General features: G+C 43.9%; 1 protein-coding gene across 1 annotated transcript in view; it reads left to right on the top strand.

Annotated features, from left to right (window-relative positions):
* Positions 1 to 17,640, top strand: part of LOC139383396 (echinoderm microtubule-associated protein-like 5) — a 59,041-nt gene that overhangs the window by 10,360 nt on the left and 31,041 nt on the right. The window contains exons 2-4 of the mRNA XM_071127930.1: positions 5,981 to 6,140; positions 10,227 to 10,325; positions 10,774 to 10,842. Of these exons, the coding sequence (XP_070984031.1) occupies positions 5,981 to 6,140; positions 10,227 to 10,325; positions 10,774 to 10,842 (328 nt within the window). The remainder of the gene's footprint in view (positions 1 to 5,980; positions 6,141 to 10,226; positions 10,326 to 10,773; positions 10,843 to 17,640) is intronic.

Here is a 17,640-nt window from a genome sequence, read left to right on the forward strand (position 1 = left end):
ACAGTACAACCCAGGCTGCCTAAGTATGATTCTCAATCAGAGACAACTAATGACACCTGCCTCTGATTGAGAACCATACTAGGCCGAAACATAGAAATACCCAAATCATAGAAAAACAAACAGACTGCCCACCCAACTCACGCCCTGACCATACTAAATAAATACACAACAAAGGAAATAAAGGTCAGAACGTGACAGATATAGATACTTTTGTACCTGTTTCCTCCAGCATCTTCACAAGATCCTTTTCTGTTGTTCTGGGATTGATTTGCACTTTTCGCACCAAAGTACGTTCATCTTTAGGAGACAGAACGCGTCTTCTTCCTGAGCGGTCTGACGGCTGCGTGGTCCCATGGTGTTTACACTTGCGTTCTATTGTTTGTACAGATGAACGTGGTACCTTCAGGCGTTTGGAAATTGCTCCCAAGGATGAACCAGACTTGTGGAGGTCTACAATTTATTTTCTGAGGTCTTGGCTGATTTCTTTTGATTTTCCCATGATGTCAAGCAAAGAGGCACTGATTTTGAAGGTACACCTCCAATTGACTCAAATTATGTCAATTAGCCTATCAGAAGCTTCTAAAGCCATGACATAATTTTCTGGAATTTTCCAAGCTGTTTAAAAGCACAGTCAACTTAGTGTATGTAAACTTCTGACCCACTGGAATTGTGATACAGTGAATTATACATGAAATAATGTCAGTAAACAATTGTGGTAAAAATTACTTGTGTCATGCACAAAGTAGATGTCCGAACCGACTTGCCAAAACTATAGTTTGTTAACAAGAAATTTGTGGAGTGGTTGAAAAATGAGTTTTAATGTCTCCAACCTAAGTGTATGTAAACTTCCGACATCAACTGTATATAATATGAATATTTGTTGAATATTACCCTATTACATCAGCATGACCCCCAGCTTAAATGAAGTTTAAAAAAAAATCACCACTGTTACTTGTTTTCTTTCTGTCTGTCTTGCTGTAATTCTTTCTCTCTTTCTCTCTACGTTCCTATTCATCCCTACTCTCTGTGCTCTGTGTGGCCATGTCCATATGTAAACCATGTGCACCTGGATTCACTAGTTTCTCATGTAACGCCAAATCTGTGTTGATTCGTGACATTCTGTATTCTAATAGTATCAGAGGGTGCAGCAGGACTGCTTGCGTCTGTCTGAGGATGTGTAGTATTTATAGCCTTTCTAAGCAACCTACTCACTCTCGCTTTGCCTCATTTCTCTGTTTCACCAAACCAGCGATCTATTTCAACTCTTCTGGAATCCCTGATCTTATTAGCAGGACTTTGCGTGAGGCTGTTCCCTCTTTTGACGCAAGCGTTCGCTTGAAAGCAGGAATGTCTGACACATCTGTCTAACACTTCTCTCTGACTTCAGATGGGTTGTCCCTGTTATTGATATGATGAGATGCAGATTTTAAGTATGCTCACACAGTGACAGTTGATCCAGCCACACTCGATTTCGTGCACTCTGAGACATTTGCTTGCTGTGCTCTTTTAAGATGAGGTCCCTAGTCTTCATTGGTAATGAATGTGCACTGTGTTGTATCTAGGTTATAGAGATGTAGTTGTGCAGTAGAAATGTAATGTGTCATCCTTTATTAGGGTTGGTGTGCTATATATATATATATATATATATATATATATATATATATATATATATATATATATATATATATTACACACACACACACACAAAAACCACACATCCAAGCAAACAGGGGACCATGACACATCTCCTGACGTTCCGGGGACGTCTTATTGATACCTTTTGTTTGCAGGGCATAGTGTGTGTGTAACATGTGGTGAACCTATGCTCGGTCAAACACGGCATGAACATGTTGTCAGTGTGAAGTCATGCATGCGGTTTAGCTTATTACTGTGACGATAATAGCTGGGGATAAGCCTTTTGCTCATGGTTTTCCAGCACACACTCATCAGCTTGGCTATTCATTTCTGCATCCTGGTTGGCACACTCCTGTTCAAAATCCCAATGAGTACACTAGTACTACAGTCATCCATTCATTCATTCATTATCCAAAGCTGCTTATCTTGGTTAGTGCTGCTACAAAGCTCAAATATGGTCTTGGTTCCAGATAATAGCATAACAAACTGTGATCTCAATTAATAGGAAAAACTCAATTTTGCCACTTTTGTATTTATACTTTGGAGCTGCCTCGCCACTGACAGACAGGTGCAGTACATTGGCTGTGTTTACACAGGCAGCCAAAATCTGATATTTTTTCTACTAATTGGTCTGTTGACCAATCACATCCGATCTTTTCACAGCAGATCTTTTTCAGTGCTGATCTAATTGGTCAAAAGACCAATTAGGGGAACAAATATTAGAATTGGGCTGCCTGTGTAAACACAGCCATGGTGTAATATTGGCGAACAGATTAAACAAGCTTTCTAAAAGCCAAGGAAGATAAATACTTTTAAAAATGTGCTAATCTTATACTTCCTTATAATCCTGAACAAGAGCAGACAAGGTGACTGCTGCATTAGTGTGGATCAAAACTGACTTGGAAGCTAGCCATGTTGTGATGTGTGTGTGTGTGTGTTTGGCTGTGAAACGTCATCATATCCCTTTTTAATAGACCTTTAACATGCATTTTCTGCTCTATCAATCAAGAGACAAATATGTTTGTATTTGATTTTGTTGTTGTTGAGTGAAGTCATTACAAATGTAGGGACTTGGATTCAAGAAAGATAGGCTGATGTAGTTGCTGATTTTGAGAGCATAATTTGTTCCTTTATTAGCCATGTCAATATAATTGAGTTGCAACAATTCTTGTTTGAGAGGAATCAATTAAGATTTATACAATTATCAGACTTACTGTGAAACGAAATAAACACACACGCATGCAAGCACGCACACCGGGCTTCAGTGAAACCCTTTTTCCTAATGACTCCATTGATCGAACACTTTAGTTAAATGGTTCCATGGCTTTGCCCTGAATGACGTTTCTCCTGCCATGGCTCTGTCACCATGATGATGGGCCATAATCCATGCCAAGTCCCTGAGCCACTGTCCCTGTCCCTGGGCTTTACATTGCTTCATCTGAACATGCCCAATTCACTTCCTCTTCCCAACAGTACAGATGTACGATCTTAATTTGATCAACAGGAAATGTGAATTATTATGTGGATTATAATTAATGGAAATTCTTGTATGGGGTTTAGGTTTTTTTTCTTTTTTTGGGGGGGGGGGGGGGGGTCAAATCAAGTCTGAAATTTCAAAGTGGAAATTACAAACTTTAGAAGCCTTTTTAAAACTTAAATACACTACACTTTTGCATTTCTTGCCTAGCAAGAAAATTCTTAGCAACAAAATGAAGATCCTACATCTGTATAGCAGTGGCATCCAGCACCACCCTCCATGACTGCAGAGTTATCCAGCCCAACACGCCTGCCTGCCAGGACTCCGAGTGCTCTTGGCAGGTGGAAGCCAGCCACATCAAACAGCCGTTTATCAAACCAGAGCGCCGCAGCACCCCCCCAGCCCAGAGATTTCCCAATCTCATTAGCTGATAGAAATGTAATAGAAGCAGTGACGTCATTGTGACGGAAGGACTGGGAGGAGTGTTGCTATTTTACTGTGTGGTTATTTGTCACATTATGTCAGTACAGGAAAAGGAAAACTCCAAGAGAGAGGTTTGACTGGACATCGAGTAAAGAAAAAAACTGACTCTACGAGTCAAGAGATGTACTATCTTTATAAACTAGTAGAGCGGCCCTAGTAGAGCGGCTGAGTCTTGATTGATGTGGTGTGCCCCAGCTTAGCCCTGCCTTCACGGGCTTGAGTTGGGAGGAGGAGAGGTTAATGCCCTTGTCTCAACCCTCACTGTCACTGTTAATGAAAAAGTAAACGGGTTCCCCATCTCTCCACACACTCTCCAGCTGCTCTGAGGAGAACACAGACCACTGCTTGGAATTTCCTTAATAAGGATGTTTCTCTACCCTCGGATTTAGAAAGGAAAGTCCCCTGTCCCTGCAGCTGGCATTCTCTGAGTCTGTTGTGTACAAAGACAGTGAAATTCATAGTGCTATTTGGCTAGAGTAATGCAACCTCTCTGCAGGAAATGTAGAGTTTATTCTGAGTCACAGTCAAATGGTTTTTGTCTGTTTCTGACCTGCACAGAGTTTGTACTCAGCAATGCAAAGTGCAATGTTTATACAAAGGTTCATTGATCCGATGTCCTTCTCGTTGTTTCATCTGTGTACTGAATAAAGCTGCTGAATGTATGCTATTGGTATCAGTGTGCTCTTGACCTGATGACTATTACACAGTTTGAAAAGCATTTTCATCTCCTCTATCCCAAGGAGCACCAATCATATTCTCTTCCTCTGACTACTATTTTTAGCTGCTTGGATATGATTATGTAATTCATACAAGAGGTGATGAGAAGTTGGGGAGGGGAGATGACAGGGAGGGCGAGGGGTGAGATAAAGAGTAAACCTCTCTCGTGAGTGAGTGAAGGCGACGTGGAGATGTGGTGCGATAGCCCTGTTCTTCAAGCCTATTAGCCCATCTCAGACTTACAGATAGATGTATGATTTTAATTTGAACTACACTGAGTGTACAAAACATTAGGAACACCTTCCTAATATTGAGTTTACAACCCTTCAGCCCTCAGAAAAGCCTCAATTCGTCGGGGCATGGACTCTACAAGGTGTCGAAAGTGTTCAACAGGGATGCTAGCCCATATTGACTTCAATGCTACCCACAGTTGTGTCAAGTTGGCTGGATGTCTTTTGGATGGTGGACCATTTTTGATACATACTGGAAACAGTTGAGCATGAAAAACCCAGCAGCATTGCAGTTCTTGACACACTCAAACTGGTGCGCCTGACATCTACTATCATACCCCAACGTGCAATACTGTCACTATCACCATGTGTTAGTGTGGGTTTTCAGTGAATTTATGTAAATCACCAAGCTCATGTGTATTTCCTGCGGTGCAGGAAAATTCTCAGCAACAAAAGAGTGATCAGATTAAGATCCTACATCTGTATCGCTAACAAAGCACCACGGCTGAATAGAGGAATTACACCACCAGGCTAAAAAGCAATTTCCGGAGCTGTGACAGAGCGAGCAGAATAATTCTGAAGCGCATTTCAAATGCAAATTGAGTGTCACAATAAAATATGAAAAACTCCTGACCCCGGGAAGGCTGGTTTCCCAGAGAAACCCCCCAGCATGCTGATGAATGTTGATCTCTGGCCTGCTCTCTGAATACACAGACACAGGATTAGAAGTTGTGGAGGGCAGTTGGCAAAACAGGTGCCCTGATTATAATGGTGGGAGCTCCGTCACATTATGAAATATATAACAGGCCAACGCAGGGGAAGAATTGCCCTGTGAATCATTCAGACGTACCTGGAAGTTGACTGGCAGCTGCTGTATGGGGGATGCTACATGCATCAGACTGCAGGCTGTTGCTCAGATGTAGAGCGTTCCCCGGTGGAAGAGGGGGAGAGCAGGGGGGAGCAAAGAGTGGCTGCTTTTGATGCCTACAGTATCTGTGCTTGGGAGCCCCAGATGATGTTGTAAAGGGGGCAAAGGGCAGAGCTTAGAGGATGAGAAATCCTGAATTTGGGTAGGCTATTTCCTGCCGTGCCCTGTGTGAGTGTATAATATCGAAAGGAGGGCTAAAGCTACCATTCTGATTCACCATGTTCCTGCCTTGGCCTATCACAGATCCAACGTGGCAACTCAGGCTAATAGCTTCCACTCTCTGATAATGCAAGGCCTTCCTCTGCTCTGTCTTTTTTTCGTTCTATTTTTACCCAGGCTATCTGAGGGGGATAATCACTGATCATTAGGCCTATAGACTGTGAATCATCTCACTGGTCTCTTTTTGGAGGGTGCAGCTGGGTTCTCTGAGTTCTCTCTTTCTCTTCCCCACTCTCTGTCACTCTGCTTTTTTCTTTCTCTGACTGTATCTCTCTCTCGCTCTCCTTACAGTTTAGCTCTGCATCCGGAGCGTGTGCTGGTAGCCACGGGACAGGTGGGCAAGGAGCCTTACATCTGTGTGTGGGATTCCTACACCGTACAGACCGTGTCCATCCTTAAGGACACTCACACACACGGCATCGCCTGCCTAGCCTTCGACCTCGATGGACAGGTACAGTTCTGGGAAAGGGAAAGGGGATACCAAGTCAGTTGCACAACTGAATGCATCCAACCGAAATGTGTCTTCCGCATATATGCGTAACCATGCTGTGTGCTCATACAAAAACAGTGACACATATGGCTACTCATGAATCAGTATTGACAGAGTGAATTCTATGTAAAATGTGGATTTTTCAAAGAGAATGTAGGATCCAATATTGAGCTGCAGTGGTCACTGTAAACCTTCCACATCCCACCGATCCCTCCTGTTGTACAAACTATTTTTACTGTGCTTTGCTATATTTCCATGTTATTGTACCACATCAAGTGACAGATAAAGTGAAAACCCTGCAGACAGTTGTAGATGAACAGGAATAGTTCAGTAAGAGATGAATATAACAGCTACATGATTGTTGTCTCCTCTGCTGTGGGATGGCAGTAGCGATCCCACTCGGCTCGCCTGCTGGCTTGTGTTTCTTAATGACACATCTGGGATTAGACCAGCGGTATTAGCAGGACAGCTATACAGAGGGAGAGAGGGAGAGAGCGAGAGCGTGAGAGAGAGGTTTAACTTTAAGAGTCGGCTGGAATCTTTTTCATCCACTGACTCAGAGTTTGACAGGATGTTGTGAAGTTACGGTGAGCCAACCAAACAGTAAAGGGCCCTGAGCTTTGACGACTGTACTACAGTAGTTACTGACTTACATCCACTGACTCAGAGTTTGACAGGATGTTGTGAAGTTACGGTGAGCCAACCAAACAAAATAGGGCCCTGAGCTTTGATGACTGTACTACAGTAGTTACTGACTTACATCCACTGACTCAAGAGTTTGACAGGATGTTGTGAAGTTACGGTGAGCCAACCAAACAGTAAAGGGCCCTGAGCTTTGACGACTGTACTACAGTAGTTACTTATGGGGTTGTTTTTTTTGTGCAAACTCTTGCTATAATATTGCAGAGCTTCATGCACATGTTCCCCAATTTATAAATGACTAAAGGTCTTTTGGGGAGTGTTCTGAGACAGTTGAAGACCTTCACAACACCTACATAATGTAATATGAAACTAAAGGGGTGGCAGGTAGGCTAGCGGTTAGAGCATTAGGCCAGTAACTGAAAGGTTTGAATCACCGAGCTGACAAGGTGAAACTCATGTCGATGTGCCCTTGAGCAAGACACTTAACCCTAATTGCTTCAGGGTCGCCATTGATAATGGCAGACCCTGGCCGTGACCCAACTCTCCGAGGCTGTCTCAGGGAGAGTGTGAAATGAAAAAAAAAACACATTTCCAATTCTCACATTAATGTGTGAAATAGGACAAATATAAGCACCAAATTATTAAATATTACTGTTCATCTCCATTTACTTAGTGTTAAAGTGTAAGTCCCCCCCCCCCCCCCCCGAGTCCATTGCATTTTAATGAAGGTTACTTATGTAACTGTAATTGTTTCCTCTTTATTACCATTGTGCTGTAAATATGCATTAGGCATTATAACAGTTTCTTGTAACAGTGGGGAGAACAAGTATTTGATACACTGCCGATTTTGCAGGTTTTCCTACTTACAAAGCATGTAGGTCTGTAATTTTTATCATAGGTACACTTCAACTGTGAGAGATGGAATCTAAAACAAAAATCCAGAAATGACATAAGTATTTGATACATCAGAAAAGCAGAACTTAATATTTGGTACAGAAACCTTTGTTTGCAATTACAGAGATCATACGTTTCCTGTAGTTCTTGACCAGGTTTGCACACACTGCAGCAGGGATTTTGGCCCACTCCTCCATACAGACCTTCTCCAGATCCTTCAGGTTTCGGGGCTGTCGCTGGGCAATACGGACTTTCAGCTCCCTCCAAAGATTTTCTATTGGGTTCAGGTCTGAAGACTGGCTAGGCCACTCCAGGACCTTGAGATGCTTCTTACGGAGCCACTCCTTAGTTGCCCTGGCTGTGTGTTTCGGGTCATTGTCATGCTGGAAGACCCAGCCACGAACCATCTTCAATGCTCTTACTGAGGGAAGGAGGTTGTTGGCCAAGAATTCACGATACATGGCCCCATCCATCCTCCCCTCAATACGGTGCAGTCGTCCTGTCCCCTTGCAGAAAAGCATCCCCAAAGAATGATGTTTCCACCTCCATGCTTCACGGTTGGGATGGTATTCATGGGGTTGTACTCATCCTTCTTCTTCTTCCAATCACAGCGAGTGGAGTTTAGACCAAAAAGCTCTATTTTTGTCTCATCAGACCACATGACCTTCTCCCATTCCTCCTCTGGATCATCCAGATGGTCATTGGCAAACTTCAGACGGGCCTGGACATGCGCTGGCTTGAGCAAGGGAACCTTGCGTGCGCTGCAGGATTGTAATCCATGACGGTGTAGTGTGTTACTAATGGTTTGATAAAAATGACAGACCTCTACATGCTTTGTAAGTAGGAAACCTGCAAAATCGACAGTGCTATCAAATACTTGTTCTCCCCACTGTATATCCTTCCACTGAAATGTTAGCTTCTTTGCCAACTCTCCACAGAGTAATACTTAGGGCTTATGGACTGTCAAGGTTTATGTACAGTCGTTTGTTGTCTAGTGTTTGCTGGAGTTCTCATATTTAAAAAATCTATATGTCATGGCTCAATGACTCATTTTTATCTCTGTGAGTTTCCCACAGGGCCCCTCAGTGGTTCTACCACCGCTGTTTACAGAGCTAGACCATGGAAATGACCTCATACATTTTCCTGGTTGGATAGAGTCATCTAGGGATTGAGATAGGATGTGACAGTTGTAAAACCATAACCGGCTCTGGCTCGGAATGCTTCTGTGTTCACTGGGTCTCCTGATCTCTTTCTGTTGTCTACTGATCTGGTCATGTCTATGTTCAAGTCAACATTGTGTGGATGAATTCTGTTATGTTGCCCCTTCCAGAAAAATAAATAAAGCAACCATGTCTAATTGATTTAACGTTTTATCTAAGACATTTGACATATTTATTGGCTAAACAACATTGCTCTAACTCTGTATAGTAGCCTTAATATCCACATAGGGCTCTTAATTGCAACCAGTTGGTCACATATGCCACTAAATATCTTTGCTGTGCGTCCTGGAATGTTGATTTGGTTGCACCAGTGTAGTCTGTTTGCCAGTCTTTTTATGCCACTCCTTGTACTCTGTGTCATGTGCCATAAAAGGAGTGAAATGTTAGCTTCGAAGACTTGCAACCAGACTAGCACCAGTATGCGCAGAAAACAATTTGGCCAGATGATAATAGCAACGTTCCCAATTAAAACTACAGTCTTAGAAAAAAAGGTGCTCTGTAGAACCTAAAAGGGTTCTTCAGCTGTCCACATGGAAGAACCCTTTGAAGAACACTTTTTGGTTCCAGGTAGAACCCTATTGGGTCCCATGTGGAACCCTTTCCCCAGAGGGTATTTCATGGAAAAGAGATGTTGTATGTTTCTGAATGATGCATTTTCCTGCCTTGTTGACCAATATTACAGAGCGCCGCAGATTACGGTTCGATTTGAGCAGGGAGCGCCTCCCTCACCGGCTTCGCCCGGTCCCATGGCGAGTCATAGCTTGGTGCAACCCGACCCAGCTTAATCGGATCCCCTCAATGGCAGAAGTTAGAGCCCTATATCCACATGCCTAAACCTTCTGAATCATGTCAGTACATTTCTTCATGTAGACTTTTCGATCCAGATCATCTCTGCATTCTTTGCTGAATCAATACCCCCAGTTTCACAATGTTTCATCGTGGGGTGGAGCTTTACCCTTCTTTCTTCTCAAACACAGTTAAAGTAGTTCTCCTCCCCTCCCATGGATTCTCTCCATGCCCAGACATTAATTCAATGGCAGATGGAAGTGGCCTCTCACCACCACACACAGCAACATGCAGCAGAGTAGAGCTGGATTTCCATAAGCATCCCCTCTCCTGGTGTTGCCTACTCACTAGGCTATAGGAGCCCCTTCCAGCAGACTCATACAGACGGGCTCCCAGCCAGAGACAGAGGCATGAAAACGGGTGTTTTTACTGTTGTCAGCCAATGTTCTCTTTTCTTTAATTGTAGTCGTCATTCTGTTTTCATAAAATGCTGTTTCCTTTGCAGTGTTTGGTCTCGGTGGGTCTGGACTCCAAAAACACGATCTGTGTGTGGGACTGGAGGAGGGGCAAGGTGCTGGCAGCGGCTCCTGGCCACACCGACAGGGTAACTATAAACCACCACCCCTCTCTGTCCCAGGCACCAGCCCTAGGTCAATCTCTTCAATTACTGTAGTTAGAAATGCAGCCAGGAAGGAGCAGGAAGGAGCAGGAAGGAGCAGGAAGGAGGGGCAGCCCAAAGGAGACGCACATGAACAAGTTAGGCCTGATTGACCGTTAGCATTCCAGACTTTGTCTGAAGAGACGCTAATCTAATGGAGTAGAATTTTAAAAAGATATGTATGCTGCTGTGTTATTTTTTTACTCAACCAACACACAAAGACTCACACAGACAAAGGCATACACACACTGCCACACCTTAAGTTTTTGTGTGAAGCCTTGTACAATGACGTTAATTGAAGATGACATCAAAAGTGTTGTAAACTAATTTGTTGCACGGTATGTTATGCATTTAATTGTACATAATTAAACTTACCATGTCATCTTTCCCACAGATATTTGACATATCATGGGACTTGTACCAGCCAAGCAAGCTTGTTAGCTGTGGTGTCAAACATATCAAGGTACTGTTTAAATCAAGGTCATACCTTACAAAACTGGCTTACTCAAGGCCCTCAGCTGTCAAGGTGTGTTTGGATCTAGAATTGGTTGGATATTTAGCATACACAGATACACTATATATAGAAAAGTATGTGGACACCCCTTCAAATGGGTGGATTCGGCTATTTCAGCCACACCCGTTGCTGACAGGTGTATAAAATTGAGCACACCGCCAGGCAATCTCCATAGACAAACATTGCCTGTAGATTGGCCTTAATGAAGAGCTCAGTAACTTTCAACGTGGCACTGTCATAGGATGCCACCTTTTCAACAAGTTAGTTAATCAAATTTCTGCCCTGTTAGAGCTGCGCTGGTCAACTGTAAGTGCTGTTATTGTGAAGTGGAAATGTAGTAGGCCACACAAGCTCACAGAACGGGAGTGCTAAAGCATCTGTCCTCATTTGCAACACTCAAATCAAATGTATTTATATAGCCCTTCGTACATCAGCTGATATCTCAAAGTGCTGTACAGAAACCCAGCCTAAAACCCCAAACAGCAAGCAATGCAGGTGTAGAAGCACGGTGGCTAGGAAAAACTCCCTAGAAAGGCCAAAACCTAGGAAGAAACCTAGAGAGGAACCAGGCTATGTGGGGTGGCCAGTCCTCTTCTGGCTGTGCCGGGTGGAGATTATAACAGAACATGGTCAAGATGTTCAAATGTTCATAAATGACCAGCATGGTCGAATAATAATAATAAGGCAGAACAGTTGAAAGAAACTGGAGCAGCAGCACAGTCAGGTGGACTGGGGACAGCAAGGAGTCATCATGTCAGGTATTCCTGGGGCATGGTCCTAGGGCTCAGGTCCTCCGAGAGAGAGAAAGAAAGAGAGAATTAGAGAGAGCATATGTGGGATGGCCAGTCCTCTTCTGGCTGTGCCGGGTGGAGATTATAACAGAACATGGCCAAGATGTTCAAATGTTCATAAATGACCAGCATGGTCGAATAATAATAAGGCAGAACAGTTGAAAGAAACTGGAGCAGCAGCACGGCCAGGTGGACTGGTGACAGCAAGGAGTCATCATGTCAGGTAGTCCTGGGGCATGGTCCTAGGGCTCAGGTCCTCCGAGAGAGAGAATTAGAGAATGCACACTTAAATTCACACAGGACACCGAATAGGACAGGAGAAGTACTCCAGATATAACAAACTGACCCTAGCCCCCCGACACATAAACTACTGCAGCATAAATACTGGAGGCTGAGACAGGAGGGGTCAGGAGACACTGTGGCCCCATCCGAGGACACCCCCGGACAGGGCCAAACAGGAAGGATATAACCCCACCCACTTTGCCAAAGCACAGCCCCCACACCACTAGAGGGATATCTTCAACCACCAACTTACCATCCTGAGACAAGGCTGAGTATAGCCCACAAAGACCTCTGCCACGGCACAACCCAAGGGGGGGGGGGGGGGGGGCGCCAACCCAGACAGGATGACCACATCAGTGAATCAACCCACTCAGGTGACGCACCCCTCCTAGGGACGGTATGAAAGAGCCCTAGTAAGTGGGTTAGAGGCAGAGAATCCCAGTGGAAAGAGGGGAACCGGCCAGGCAGAGACAGCAAGGGCGGTTCGTTGCTCCAGAGCCTTTCCGTTCACCCTCCCCCTCCTGGGCCAGACTACACTCAATCATATGACCCACTGAAGAGATGAGTCTTCAGTAGAGACTTAAAGGTTGAGACCGAGTTTGCGTCTCTGACATGGGTAGGCAGACAGTTCCATAAAAATGGAGCTCTATAGGAGAAAGCCCTGCCTCCAGCTGTTTGCTTAGAAATTCTAGGGACAATTAGGAGGCCTGCGTATTGTGACCGTAGCGTACGTGTAGGTATGTACGGCAGGACCAAATCAGAGAGATAGGTAGGAGCAAGCCCATGTAATGCTTTGTAGGTTAGCAGTAAAACCTTGAAATCAGCCCTTGCTTTGACAGGAAGCCAGTGTAGAGAGGCTAGCACTGGAGTAATATGATCAAATTTTTTGGTTCTAGTCAGGATTCTAGCAGCCGTATTTAGCACTAACTGAAGTTTATTTAGTGCTTTATCCGGGTAGCCGGAAAGTAGAGCATTGCAGTAGTCTAACCTAGAAGTGACAAAAGCATGGATTAATTTGATTTGATTTGATTTTGATTTGCAACACTCACTACCGAGCTTCCAGAGGCAGTTTGGAACATCTTCAGCACAATAACTGTTTGTCGGGAGCTTCATGAAATGCGTTTCCATGGACAAGCAGCCGCACACAAGCCTAAGATCACCATGCACAATGCCAAGCATCGGCTGGAGAGGCATCGTCGGCTGGAGAGGTAAAGCTCTCCGCCATTGGACTCTGGAGCAGTAGAAACACGTTCTCTCGAGTGATAAATCACGCTTCACCATCTAGCAGTCTGACGGACAAATCTGGGTTTGGCGGATGCCAGGAGAACGCTACCTGCCCCAATGCGTAGTGCCAATTGTAATGTTTGGTGGATGAGGAATAATGGTCTGGGACTGTTTTTCATGGTTCGGGCTATGCCCCTTAGTTCCAGTGAAGGGAAATCTTAACGCTACAGCATACAATGACATTCTAGACGATTCTATGCTTCCTTCTTTGTGGCAACAGTTTGGGGAATGCCCCTATCCTGTTTTAGCATCACAATGCCTCCCTGCACAAAGCGAGGTCCATACAGAAATGGTTTGTCGAGATTGGTGTGGAAGAACTTGACTGGCCTGCACAGAGCCTTGACCTCAACCCCATCGAACACCTTTGGGATGGATTGGAACGCCGACTGTGAGCCAGGCCTATCGCCCAACATCAGTGCCTGACCTCACTAATGCTCTTGGCTGAATGGAAGCAAGTCCCCGCAGGAATGTTCCAACATCTAGTGTAAAGCCTTCCCAGAAGAGTGGATGATGTTATAGCAGCAATGGGGGACCAACTCTATGTTAATGTCCATGATTTTGGAATGAGATGTTTTCGACGAGCGGGTGTCCAGATACTTTTGGTCGTGTATGTTGTACATAACTAGTCTGATTTTCAAAAGGTATGATGTCTTACTAGCATAATGTTTTCAAAAAGTTTGGCAAAGAATTTAACGGTAATGCTCTCCTTTTCTCTCTATATTCTTTGCTGTATCATGATCATATCAAAGCCCTAAGTGATATATGCAAATGACTTTTATTCTGGAGTTTATGACTATTAATCCATAACGTAAGTAGGACAGGCAATGACTCATAGAATTCTCTCTTTTCAAGTTCATCTCTATTAATGTGGACTGCAGAGGAGGAACAATTTCTTATTTTTAAAGGAGAATTCAGCCGTGGCTATATGGACATGTTTCCCTTTCAGTTCTCCACATTCAGCACTCATATCTCTGCAAACACCTTGTATTAGATTCACGGTGTTCCCCTTGAATGGTCATTACACACTATTCCCCAGATGAAATTTAGACCAAATTGTTGTCTTGAGTTAGGTATCATATCACAGGGAACTTCTGCGTTCATAAAATATTTTTCATTTAGTTCAGTGTGCTTCTGTGTTCGATTGTGTGTTCATCATTGGGATAGGAATTGATCTACCTTATCTGTAATATGGAGGTGCTATCCTCTTTGACATATGTTTAGTATTTCTTATGAGACGTGGATCTCAATGATGACTCTCCACCCTCTTTGCCTGGTGTCTCCCCCACCCCTTTCCCTCATGATAATACCTCTACTCTCTCACAACCCCACACACGGACCCCAGTGCAGCAAACCAATCCTCTCTCTCTCTCTCTCTCTCTCTCTCTCTCTCCCTCTCTCTCTCTCGCGCGCGCGCCCGTGCTCTTTCTCTCCCTTCCCCCTCACTATTTTTCCCTTTCCATGTCTCTCTCTCTCTTTGTCTTTCTCTCCCTCTCTTTCTATCTCATGATGCCAAGGCAATCCAGCAATCGTCCCACATAATTCCCGAGCCTTTACCCTGCGGACCGTGTGACATCTGCTCTCCAGCCCTGTGCTCACTCAGCGATTATAGCACTCAATGCATCCAGCAGATTTAGCCCCAATAATCCCCTCACTATAGTCCCAGAAAAACACAGTCTCTGGGACTGTCTGCTGCCCCCACTTCAACACAAAAGACAAGAGGGAAGCAAGAGGATCCACCATTAGCTAAAATCCTTTTGCGATCAAAAGGTCATTTGATTTGGCTTTGACTGTGACATTTGCTTAGCAGCCCTGTGCCTGGGACTTGCAGACACACACACGTCTGGCTGTTAGATGATTAGTTGTCCCCCACGATGAAGTCTGGGAGGGGACTGTGTATCTGTCTCCGTCCCTTGGTACATTAGTACATTCGTACGTTAGTCACAGACAACACTGGCCCAATTTTGACAAAACTTGGGTGAATGATGCTTCTTGCTGTAGAGATCTGGCATTTACACAATTATACTGATTGGCCAGAAGGTGGTGCTATAAAGATCACGCTCCTCACCCCATTTGACCTAAAGTCATTTGGTACGTAGGTCCCTCTCCTCACAAGGAACACATTTCCCTCAGGGATCCCTCAGGTCCACCATGATTGACTTTCTGCTATTCAGAATTTTGTGATTGTTTTCTGGCACAAATCTTGATATGTGGCATCTGGACAAAGGTCTCTCAAGGCAATATTTTCCAGACGAGTACCTAAAACGCTATTGACCAATAAACATTCATGTGGGTGTGGTCTGGCACATAAATGCATATAAATCAGTCAAGGATATTTGTATTGTAACATAAATGTGTACACATGTTGCAAACACTGTTTAGACTCAGCATATGCAACAACATTCATATTGACAACACGGTGGTGCTATAACGGACACATGTTTATATCTATTGATCTGTTTGACTCAGAGTGATGAAATTTGGTACACATGTTCAGGGATATTAATCTAGCTAACCAACACAATATCTCAGACACCGCTGGCCCGATTTTTACAAGATTTGGGTGAATGATGCATCTTGTCATAGAGACAAAATTACACTGATTGGCCAAAGGGGGGGTGCTGTGGTAATCAACTGTATGTATGCTAGTCACACGCAATATTACAGACACCACTGGCCTGATTTTGACATTTGTGGGGGACGACATGTTTACTGTTGATTTAAGGATATCCTGCCGTGTCTTTCATCATTTGTACTCTGTTTTCCCTTCATGAGGGTGGCATCCAATGTGCACATACACACATTCCTATACACATGAGCACACTAACACACCCATTCTGTGCTGAGCTGTTAAGGAGCTGACCTGTTGCACCCTCTACAACCACTGTGATTATTATTATTTGACCTTGCTGGTCATCTATGAACGTTTGAACATCTTGGCCATGTACTGTTATAATCTCTACCCGGTACAGCCAGAAGAGGACTTGCCACCCCTCCAGAGCCTGGTTCCTCTCTAGGTTTCTTCCTATGTTCCGGCCTTTCTAGGGAGATTTTCCTTGCCACTGTGCTTCTACATCTGCATTGTTTAGGCTGGGTGTCTATATAGCACTTTGACATCGGCTGATGTAAAAAGGGCTTTATAAATACATTTGATTGATTGAAGGAGAACTTGAAATGTTAAAGATCTAGACAGGCAGAAAAGAGAGGCAGTCATGTGAAGAGGGATGTTAAGCCGTAGGGTGGGATGATTTCAGAGCCTCCTCCGGCAGGACCCTGACATAGTGGTGGAAAAAGTACCCAACTGTCATACTTGAGTAAAAGTAAAGATACCTTAATAGAAAATGACTCAAGTAAAAGTCACCCAGTAAAATTCTACTTGAGGAAAAGTCTGAAAGTATTTGGTTTAAAATATACTTAAGTATCAAGCAAACCAGATGGCACCATTTTTAATTGAATTTATTTTATTTACAGAAAGCCAGGGGCACACTCCAACACTCAGATATCATTTACAAACAAAGCATGTGTGTTTAGTGAGTCCGCCAGATCAGAGGCAGTAGAGATGACCAGGGATGTTCTCTTGATAATTGCATGAATTGGACTATTTTTCTAGTTACGTTCAAAATGTAACTAGTACTTTTGGCTGTCCGTGCAATGTATGGAGTTAAAAAGTACAATAATCTTAAGGAATGTAGTGAAGTAAAAGTAGTCAAAAATAGAACAGATACCCCCAACAACTTCTTAAGTAGTACTTTAAAGTATTTTTACTTAAGTATTTTACACCACTGCCCTGACACAACTCAGTCAGCAAGTATCATTACACTGAGTCAGTCATTGCTGTAAAATGAATAATAAGCCAGTCAGTCAATCAGTTCTATAATGCTCAGTCAAGGCCTCAATGCCATGACATTGAGAGTCACTGTGGTGGTTATGAGTGGCAAGCAGAGAGGGGGAATGGTGTGGTGAGGGGGGGGGGTTTGGTGCCTGCCTGCCCTGACTGATGGATTACACCCTCTCAACTTTGATAACATTAAAAGGTTTTCCCTGGAGAAGTGGTGCAGGAAGGTTCTGTTGTGCACGTGGCCATGTTACTGATTAGTGACATTCTGCAGATCCTGGGCTGGGCACTGTTAGCTAGAGCATCCTCCTCTCTTTTCCCTTCATCTTCTTTATGACTCATTGTGGCCAGCCTAAGTCCTGTCTGGGGAGGTTCGTCTGGTCTTGCTGCTATCTCTGCTTTTAAAGAGAGTGGTTTTACTTGTTATTCTTTAGCAGAATTGAAGTGTTTCCGCTGTCACTGCGGCTCTCTCTCACTCACACTCTCTCTCACTAGCTCAGTCTCTCTCTCTCTCTCTCTCTCTCTCTCTCTCTCTCTCTCTCTCTCTCTCTCTCTCTC

This window comes from Oncorhynchus clarkii, chromosome 25 (genome assembly GCF_045791955.1).
Source record: "Oncorhynchus clarkii lewisi isolate Uvic-CL-2024 chromosome 25, UVic_Ocla_1.0, whole genome shotgun sequence".
Taxonomy (NCBI): domain Eukaryota; kingdom Metazoa; phylum Chordata; class Actinopteri; order Salmoniformes; family Salmonidae; genus Oncorhynchus; species Oncorhynchus clarkii.